The sequence below is a fragment of the Phascolarctos cinereus genome, unplaced genomic scaffold (genome assembly GCF_003287225.1).
Source record: "Phascolarctos cinereus isolate Bilbo 61053 unplaced genomic scaffold, phaCin_HiC Scaffold_9;HRSCAF=440, whole genome shotgun sequence".
NCBI classification, from domain to species: domain Eukaryota; kingdom Metazoa; phylum Chordata; class Mammalia; order Diprotodontia; family Phascolarctidae; genus Phascolarctos; species Phascolarctos cinereus.
Window position 1 is genome coordinate 245,667,329 of NW_027556402.1, and position 9,867 is coordinate 245,677,195.

Below are 9,867 nucleotides of genomic sequence, written 5' to 3' on the forward strand. Positions count from 1 at the left end.
CTTCTTTATATCATGACTAATGTGAAAATTGGCTTTATACGAATATGAATATAAGTAGAGCCTAAATCAGCCTGCAGCTTCTTGGGAAGGGGAGAGGGGAGTGAGGAGGAGAAAATTTAAAACCCAAAAGCCTATGGAAGTTGAAAACTAAAAATAAACCAATTTAATTTTTTATTTTTTTAAAATATAAATGTATTTATTTTTAGTTTTCAACATTCAGTTCCACATGTTTTTGAGTTCCAAATTTTCACCCCATCTCACCCCTACCCCCACCCCAACACATGGCATGCATTCTGAATATCCCTTCCCCTAATCTGTCCTCTCTTCTATCTCTCCCCTCTTCTCTTATTCCCTTCCCCTTCTATTTTCCTGTAGGGCAGGATAGACTTCTTTACCCCATTTCCTGTATTTCTTATTTCCCAGTAGCATGTGAAAACATTTTTTTTAAGCATATGTTTTTAAAAGTTTAGGCTTCAAATTTTCTCTCTTCCTCCCTCCATACCCACCCTCATTGAAAAGGCAAGCAACTCAGTATAGGTTATACATGTGCAGTTGTGCAAAATTACTTCCATAGTAGACATGTTGTGAAAAACTAACTCTATTTCCCTTAATCGTATCCTGCCCTCCCATTTACTCTATTCTTTCTTTTGACCCTGTCCCTCCTCAGAAGTATTTCTTCTGATTACCCCCTTTCCCAATCTGCCTCCTCTCTATCATCCCCTGCTCTCTTGTCCCTTCTCTCCCCTATTTTCCTGTAGGGTAAGACAGATTTCCATACCCAATTGAATGTGTATGTTATTCCCTCCTTAAGCCAAATCCTATCAGAATGAGATTCACTCATTCCCTCTCATCTTCCCCCTTTTCCCCTCCACTGTAAGAGACTTTTATTTTCTGTTTTTTTTTGTGAGATAATTTACCCCATTCTACCTCTCCCTTTCTTCTTCTCCAAGTATAATCCTCTCATCCCCTAATTTTATTCTCCAGATATGACCCCTTAATCTTCAACTCACCCTGTGCCCTCTATCTATCTATCTATCTATCTATCTATCTATATCTATCTATCTATCTATCTGTCTATCTATCCCTACACATAATTTTTTCACTTCAACCACCCTAATACTGACAAAGGTCTCATGAGTTATAAATATCATCTTTCCATGCAGGAATGTAAACAGTTCAATCTTAGTAAGTTTCTTATGACTTTTCCTTCCTGTTTACCTATTCATTTTTCACTTGAGTCCTGTATTTGGAAGTCAAATTTTCTATTCAGCTCTGGTCTTTTCATCAAGAATGCTTGAAAGTCCTCTGTTTCACTGAATGACCATTTTTTCCTCTGAAGGATTATGCTCAGTTTTGCTGGGTAGGTGATTCTTGGTTGTAATCCTATCTCCTTTGCCCTCCAGAATATTATATTCCATGTCCTGCGGTTCTTTAATGTAGAAGCTGCTAAATCTTGTGTTATCCTGATTGTGTTTCCACAGTACTTGAATTGTTTCCTTCTGGCAGCTTGTAATATTTTCTCCTTGCCCTGGGAACTCTGGAATTTTCCTATAATATTCCTAGGAGTTTTCCTTTGAGGATCTCTTTCAGGAGGAGATCAGTGGATTCTTTCAATTTCTATTTTGCCCTCTGTTTCTAATATATTAGGGCAGTTTTCCCTGATAATTTCTTGAAAAATGATGTGTAGGCTCTTTTTTTTTGATCATGGTTTTCAGATGGTCCAATAATTTTTAAATTCTCTCTCCTGGATGTATTTTCCAGGTGAGTGGTTTTTCCAATGAGATATTTCACATTGTTTTCTAATTTTTCATTCTTTTGGATTTGTTTTACAGTGTCTTGATTTCTCATAAAGTCACTAGCTTCTAATTGGTCTATCCTAATTTTTAAGGAAGTATTTTCTTCAGTAATCTTTTGGACTTCCTTTTCCATTTGGCCAATTTTTCCTTTTAGGGCATTCTTCTTCTCATTGGCTTTTTGGACCTCTTTTGCTATTTAGGTTAGGGAATTTTTTAAGGTGTTATTTTCTTCAGTATTTTTTTGAGTCTCCTTTAGCAAGCTGTTGACTTGGTTTTCATGATTTTCTTGCATCACTCTCATTTCTCTTCCCAGTTTTTCCTCTACTTCCCTTACTTGCTTGTCAAAATCCCTTTTGAGCTCTTCCAAGACCTGGGACTGATTCATATTCTTCTTGGAGGCTTTGGATGTAGGAGCTTTGACTTTGTTGTCTTCTTCTGGGTGTATATTTTGATATTCTTTTTCACCAAAGTAAGATAATATAGTCTGACTCTTTTTGTGCTTCTTGCTCATGATGCTGGACAATTACTTGAGTTTTAAACTCTTTGTTAAAGCACGAATATGCTTCCAATGTGGAGAATGTACTGTCCCAAGATTGGGGGTTTGTACAGCTGTTTTCAGTTCTTCCAAGGTGGCATGATAAGGGGCGAGGTGTTTACTCCTTTCCTGGACTGTGACCACAAGTACTCCTTTCTGTCCTGTAACTGTGAGGAGGGGTTTCTCTCCACAGCCACTACAAGCTCCACCACACCAGCACTCCTCCTCACCCCAGGAACCCCATCCAGAACTGTGACCCAGATCCACACACGGGCAAAGCAAGAGATTCTTGCCTTAGCACTGGCAAAGAGATCCCTGCAATCCGTCTCTGATCAGCCACTGGATTCCCCCTCAGGCTGTGGGCCAGAATCTTGGGAAGCAGCTGTCCCACCCAGAGGTACCCTCTTGGGAAATGTAGCTGAGACCCGCCTTCCTCTCTGAGCACCGCAGAAACAGACTTTTCCCACTCACCTTCTAAGTTGTATTTGGCATTGGTGGATTGAGGACTCTGGAAACCTCCACAGTTTCCTGAGATTCAGTCCTCTGAGGCCTGCTCCAGGTTTGTTGCTGCCTGCCTGCCCCATGCCATGCTGCACTGCGCTTCCAGCCTGGCAAGATATACCTTTCTGATCAACCATCCAGTTGTCCTGTGCTCGAAATTTCTTTCACTCTGTCTTTTTGTGGGTTCTGCTGCTTCAGAATTTGTTTAGAGCCATTTCTTATGAGTATTTGGAGAGGTTTGGGGGAGAGCTCAAGCAAGTCACTGCTTTCACTCCGACATCTTGGCTCCACCCCTTGATTGATTATTTTAAAAATGACTTTGTGTATTTCTTTGTCTTTTTACTGTCGATTTTTCCTTCTGTATGTCTGTCCCTACCCATTCATAGAGAGCAATACCTCATAAAAGAGAAATTTGTTAGGAAAATGAAAAAAGAAAAAAAAAGGAAGTTCATCAAAATCAATGAAAAAAAATCCGTTCAATTTCCTTCCTTTTGACCTCCAGTCTTTGCAACAACATGGGGAGATGCTTACTCATCTCTTTTATTGAGACAATCTTTGTTATAATTTTGAAAGATTATAGGGATAGAAGCAGCATTCGTTTTTGAATTAGCCCTCTGTTTCTATTCTTTGACCTTATGGCAAAAAAGGCAGAGGAGTGGCATCATTGAGTTGAAGAGATGAACTTTTAATTACTTTCTCTTAATTCCAAATTGATATTTAGGATGGTTGGAAGCATCCTAAGCTGCAGAAACTGCACCTGTCTGCCTGTCTTACCACAGCACTTCCATCATGGAATGTTACTATACTTTGTCATCTTTGTCAATTTTCTAGTTATGAGATTAAAGCTCAGAAATCTTTATATTTATATTTGTGTTCCAAGTAGTCATTGCATTTTTTATTTTTAACACGTGTTTTCAAAACTTTTGGTTACAAATTTTCTCCCTTCCTCCCTTCCCATCCCCCCTTTTGAAAAGGGAAGCATCTCGATACAGGTTATAGATGGGTACTCATGCAAAACACTCCCATAGTAGTCATGTTGTGAAAAACTAAATATATTTCCCTTCTATCCTATCCTATCCTACCCCCCATTTATTCTATTCTCTCTTTTGACCCTGTCCCTCCTCAGAAGTGTTTGCTTCTGATTATCCCCACCCCAATATGCCCTCCATTCTATCAACCCCCTGCTCTCTTGCCCTCTTCCCTCCTTATTTTATGTAGGGTAAGAGATATTTTCATACCCCATTGTGTATGTTCTTCTCTCCTTAAGCCAAATCTTATGAGAATAAGATTCACTCATTCCCTCTCACCTTCCCCTATTTCCCCTCCACTGCTAAAGCCTTTTCTTGTCTGTTTCCTGTGAGATAATTTATCCCATTCTACTTCTCCCTTTCTCCTTCTCCCAGTATAATACTCTCTCACCCTTTAATTTTATTCTCCAGATATGACCCCTTAATCTTCAACTCACCCTGTGCCCTCTCTCTCTCTCTCTCTCTCTCTCTCTCTCTCTCTCTGTATCTATCTATCTATCTATCCATACATATAATTTTTTCCATCCCACTACCCTAATACTAACAAAGGACTCATGAGTTATAAATATCATCTTTCCATGCAGGAATGTAAACAGTTCAGCCTTAATAAGTCTCTTATGATTTCTCTTTCTTGTTTACATCTTCTATGTTTCACTAGAGTCTTGTATTTGAAAGTCAAATTTTGTATTAAGCTCTGGTCTTTTACTCAGGAATGCTTGAAAGTCCCCTATTTCATTGAATGACCAATTTTTACCCTGAGGGATTTTATTCAGTTTTGCTGGGTAGGTGATTCTTGGCTGTAATCCTATCTCATTTGCCCTCCAGAATATCATACTCCATGCCCTCTGGTCCCTTGATGTCGAAGCTGCTAAATCTTGTGTTATCCTGATTGTGTTTCCACAGTACTTGAATTGTTTCTTTCTGGCTGCCTGCAATATTTTCTCCATGATTTGGGAATTCTGGAATTTGGCTACAGTATTCCTAAGAGTTTTCCATTGGGGAACTTTTTCAGGAGGTGATCAATGTATTCTTTCAATTTCTATTTTGCCCTCTGGTTCTAAAATATCAGGGCAGTTTTCTTTGATAGTTTCTTGAAAGGTGATATGTAGGCTCTTTTTTTTGATCATGGCTTTCAGATAGTCCAATACTTTTTAAGTTCTCTCTCCTGTATCTAATTTCCAGGTCAGTTGTTTTTCCAATGAGATATTTCACATTGTTTTCTAATTTTTCATTCTTTTGGATTAGTTTTACAATGCCTTGATTTCTCCTATAGTCACTAGCTTCCAATTGTTCCATTCTAATATTTAAGGAAGTATTTTCTTCAGTAAACTTTTGGACTTCCTTTTCCATTTGGCCAATTTTGCTTTTTAGGGCATTCTTCTCCTCACTGGCTTTTTGGACCTCTTTTGCCATTTGGGTTAGGTCATTTTTTAAGGTGTTATTTTCTTCAGTATTTTTTTGGGTCTCCTTTAGAATCACTCTCAGTTTTTCCTCTCCTTCTCTTGCTTGCTTCTCAAAATCCTTTTTTGAGCTCTTCCATGGCCTGGGACCAATTCATAGTTTCTTTTGAGGCTTTGGATGTAGGAGCTTTGGATTCGTTGTCTTCTTCTGGTTGTATGCTTTGATCTTCTTTGTCACCAAAGTAAGATAATATAGTCTGACTCTTTTTGCACTGCTTGCTCGTGATCCCAGACAATTACTTGAGTTATAAACTCTTTGTTAAGGTAGGGATCTGTTTCCAATGTGGAGAATGTACTGTCCCCAGCTTCAGGGATTTTGTGGAGCTGTTTTCAGAGATACTTCTAGGGACCTGGACATTTTCAGTTCTTCCAAGGTACTATGATCAAGGGCAAGTTGTTTACTCCTTTCCTGTCCCGTGCTCTGCTTTGTGAATGACCACAAGCACTCTTTTCTGTCTTGGAACTGTGAGGAGATTTTTCTGTTTACCCACCACTAGAAGCTCCACCAAGCCAGCGCTACTTCCCACCCCAGGACCACCACCCAGAACTGTGACCCAGATACAAGAATGGGCAAAGCAAGAGAATCCTCCACCAGCAGTGAGATCTCTGCAATCCCCCTCTGATTAGCCACTCAATTCTCCCCTCAGTTTGTGGGCCAGAAGCTCTAGAGGCAGCCACCACCCCAGGACCATGCTGTGGGACTGTGTCTGGGACCCCACTGTGCTTCTCTCTCTTACTACAGACACAGACTTTTCCCCATGACCTTCTATGTTGCCTTTTGCATTCATGGGTTGAGAAGCCTGAAAACCACCACAGCTGCCAGTGATTCAGTGCTCTGGGGCCTCCCCTAGGTTTGCTGAGGCCTGCCTTGCCTGAGCACCCACTTGACATTGTGCTCTCTCCCAGCTTGGCATAATATACCTTCTCGATCAACCATCCATGTTGTCTTGGTCTGGAAATTTCTTGCACTCTGTCCTTTTGTGTGTTCTGCTGCTTTAGAATTTGTTTGTAGCCATTTTTTATAGGTATTTGGAGGGTTTTGGGGGAGAGCTCAAGCAAGTCACTGCTTTTACTCTGCCATCTTGGCTCTGCCCTCCTGTCATTTGTTTTTATGGCAATTTACAGTTTGCCATTCTTCTTGTGAAAACAGTTTGGTCATATCCTTTAATCACTAATGAGTATGGAAATGCAAGTTGATTTTAGATAGTTGTATCAATTCTCATATATGTTGCATAGGAGACTCAGTTGTTATATTTGATATAAATTTCATCTCTTCTTATTTTATTTTGATTGAACTTTCCCCTCAAAATGTTGTAAATTTAATTCAAACATTACTGAAATTATTTATTAATTTATTTTATGAAAAGCTCTATCTTTTGTTTTGTTAAGAATTCTACCTTTGTCTGTAGAATGGTCCCTGCACCCTTTAACCTCTAATTTCTTGATTATGCGACATTTTTTCATGTTACATATACATTTTGAGTTAATTTTATGATACAGTTTAAGTCATTGATCTAATTCTAATTTATGTTAATTTCTTTCCATTTTCCTTAGCACTTCTCAGCTAGAGATTCTTTCCTGAAAGGAGCTCTTCAAACATAAGAGAGTAGCAAAAGACTTGGGAATCTGGGTGTCAATGGTGATCAGCATGAAAGGGCTGACTATTGGATAAAACAAGGAAAGCAGGACTGTGAAACGTAGCCCCCAGTGTCTGGTTTCTCTAGCAGAAGCTATATAAATGATGAAAGGGGAACTGGCTGAGTTAAAGCAGACAAAGGTGATGACCAGCATCAGGATGGCTTTGGTGGCTCTGGTCTCAGGGGAGGCCCTGGGGGAGAGGCAGGTGCTGTGAATGTGCTGGACTTGCTGGCTGTGTCTGTGCAGGACAAACACCATGTAGCCACTGGAGCAGATCATAAGACCCTCAAACACAGCATCAACAAATGACTCACAAATTAAAATTTTTATAATGCTTGTGGCTGGCAAATCAAAAGAAATCTGCCCAATCCTCCATGTTTCATTACTGCTGTTCCTTGAACTGCTATAAGTCATAGGCACAGCAGTATAAAGAAGACTGAAAGTCCAGCTCAGGAGACAGCAGGAAGGAATACACTGTTGGGCTCTTGTTTTAACCTGTGCCCACTTAAGGCTGGTGGGACTGATGGTGATGGCCTGGAAGACACTGAGGAGACAGGTGCTGCAAAGAGAAAGAACCCGGGTCACTCTTAGATAAGTTAAGATTTTACTCATCACGTCATCTGGGAAAGTCCTCCATCCCCAGTTGTTTATTATTGTGGTGATGCCCCTAAAAAGAATCATCAAGACATGGGCAAAGGCCAAATTGCTGATTATTAGGCTTATTAGCCTTTTCCTATGACCAGTGATGAACTTATGGCTGTGTAGATAAAGAAGGGACATGTTCCCCAGCATTCCAAAGAAAAGCACGGCCAAGAAGACAATCCCCAGGACTTCTTTATGAGAGATCATTCCTTGAGTATCTCAGAGAGCTTTGCTCTCAGATCCAGAATGACCTAGGAAGAAAGAGGGGAATGAGATTTTTCCAGAGGGAGTATTTCCCAATAAAATTTCACAATGTACTCATCTTCTATATGATGAGTGGTGAACCTTTCCAGATACGTAGTACCACTGCAATATTCATGAGACTTTTTTCTACTTATCAACTCAAAAATGTTTATTATTCATTTGCTATATATTCTAGTAATACACCAATTTCCAGCTGTGTCTAAGTCATGCCTTTTCCTCTTGGGCTGTGACTACCACTTCTTTTCTACCAGTACCTTCATGCTTCCCATGGTCCTCATTTTCATCTGAATTGGACAATAGAGTTTTTAATATTTTCATACAAGCCCTTGTACACGTACTTATACACATACACAGCAAGAGCATGGTGTAAAATATGAAAAGCTCAACAGGGAAATTGGTAGGTTTGGACCAAAGGAGAGGGAGGCAGAAATGGGAGGGCATGTTTATGAGTGAGAGTTCATTAAAAAAAATGAACTCCATCACTAGAAACAGGGGACTTTTAAAAAGAAAGTAAAGATTTTATGATTCTGTAGGCTATATAGAAGAGAAAGGTTGTGAAGAAGAGATAGATTGTGTCATTTATAGATCATTTGTTAGTCACAGTGTCCTTCTACCACCTTCTTCTTTGTGAGTGGAGAGGGGAAGGAGCAAAGAGAATAAGAAATACAAGAGGAAAAAATGAAAAGAAATACAAAATTAACAATCATTACTGTGGAAAATACATATGATGAACCCACCAAACAAATACAAGGGGATCATGAAATACATTAGAAAGGACACTCCCACAGTAAGTTATTTAAAAGAAACACCTTTAGTACATAAACATTCATATAGAATTAAAACATCGTTCTGAAAAAAATCTATGATGCTTCAATCAAACATAAAACAGGAATGACAATAAGTCATGATTTCAGAAGAGGCTATGCTATAGACATGATAAAGGGAGAAAAGCATGGACAAAATGCTTAAAGATACTAGAGAAAAATCAATTTCAAATATATTACACATTAATTATGCATATATATATATATACATTAATTGCATGTTCTTCTACACACATAAATATATGTTATACACACAAATCAGTATACGTAATATGCATTAGTTATATATGTGTATAAACATGTACATACGTATACGTACGAAGACATACCCATCAACAGCTAAAATACTTAAAGGATAAATTAATGAAATTGCAGGGAGAAATGCCTAGTAAAATTCAAATTGCAGGACCTTCTCATTTCTACGATATGTAAGGAATTGATTTAAATATATAAGAATAAGTTCCAATCTTCAGTGGATAAATTGTTGAAAGAGATGAACAGGTTTTTCTCAAAGGAAGAAACAAAAGGTATCAATGTATGAATAAAAATATCCACTTAAGCAGTGGACTACAAATTAAAGCAATCTGGATGCTGCTCATGCTGCTTGCAAAGATAATGAGAAATGTCAGAACAGCTGAGGGGAAAAGCATGTTAAAGCAGTATTGGTGGAGCTGTGAACTGGTTTAGCCATTTTGGAAATCCTTTTGGAACTATGCCCCCTGCATAGCTTAGTTGTCATGTCCTTTGGCCTAGAAATATACCTAATGTATGTTCCTAGGTAGCCAAATTAGAGGAAAAGGACCCACATATATAAAATACTTATAAAATTCCTTCATGTAGTGTGAAAGAACTAGGAACTAAGGGGTTACCTACAAACTGGGGAAGGAATAACCAAAATTATGGTGTATGAATATAATAGAATATCATCGTGCTATGAGAAATGATGAATAGGATGGCTTTAGAGAAACCTTGGAAGATTTATATGATACAGGGTGAGCAGAAGTAGGAAATAAATTGATACAATAATGACATTGTGGCAAAAAACTTTGAGAATTAAGAACTCTGATCATTGTAAGGACCTATTATCATTCCAGAGGATGGGTGGAATATAACAGAGGTGATTAAATCTCAATGAAAAGTTATATATACATTTTTGTTTATGGACAACATGGGAATTTA

At 38.6% G+C, this 9,867-nt stretch overlaps 1 protein-coding gene across 1 annotated transcript; it reads right to left on the bottom strand.

Moving 5' to 3' along the window:
• Positions 1-6,880: 6,880 nt before the first annotated feature.
• Positions 6,881-7,807, bottom strand: LOC110223932 (vomeronasal type-1 receptor 3-like). The gene has a single exon (XM_021009707.2). It carries the CDS (start codon positions 7,805-7,807, stop codon positions 6,881-6,883), a length of 927 nt encoding a protein of 308 aa, XP_020865366.1.
• Between the last annotated feature and the right edge of the window lie 2,060 nt (positions 7,808-9,867).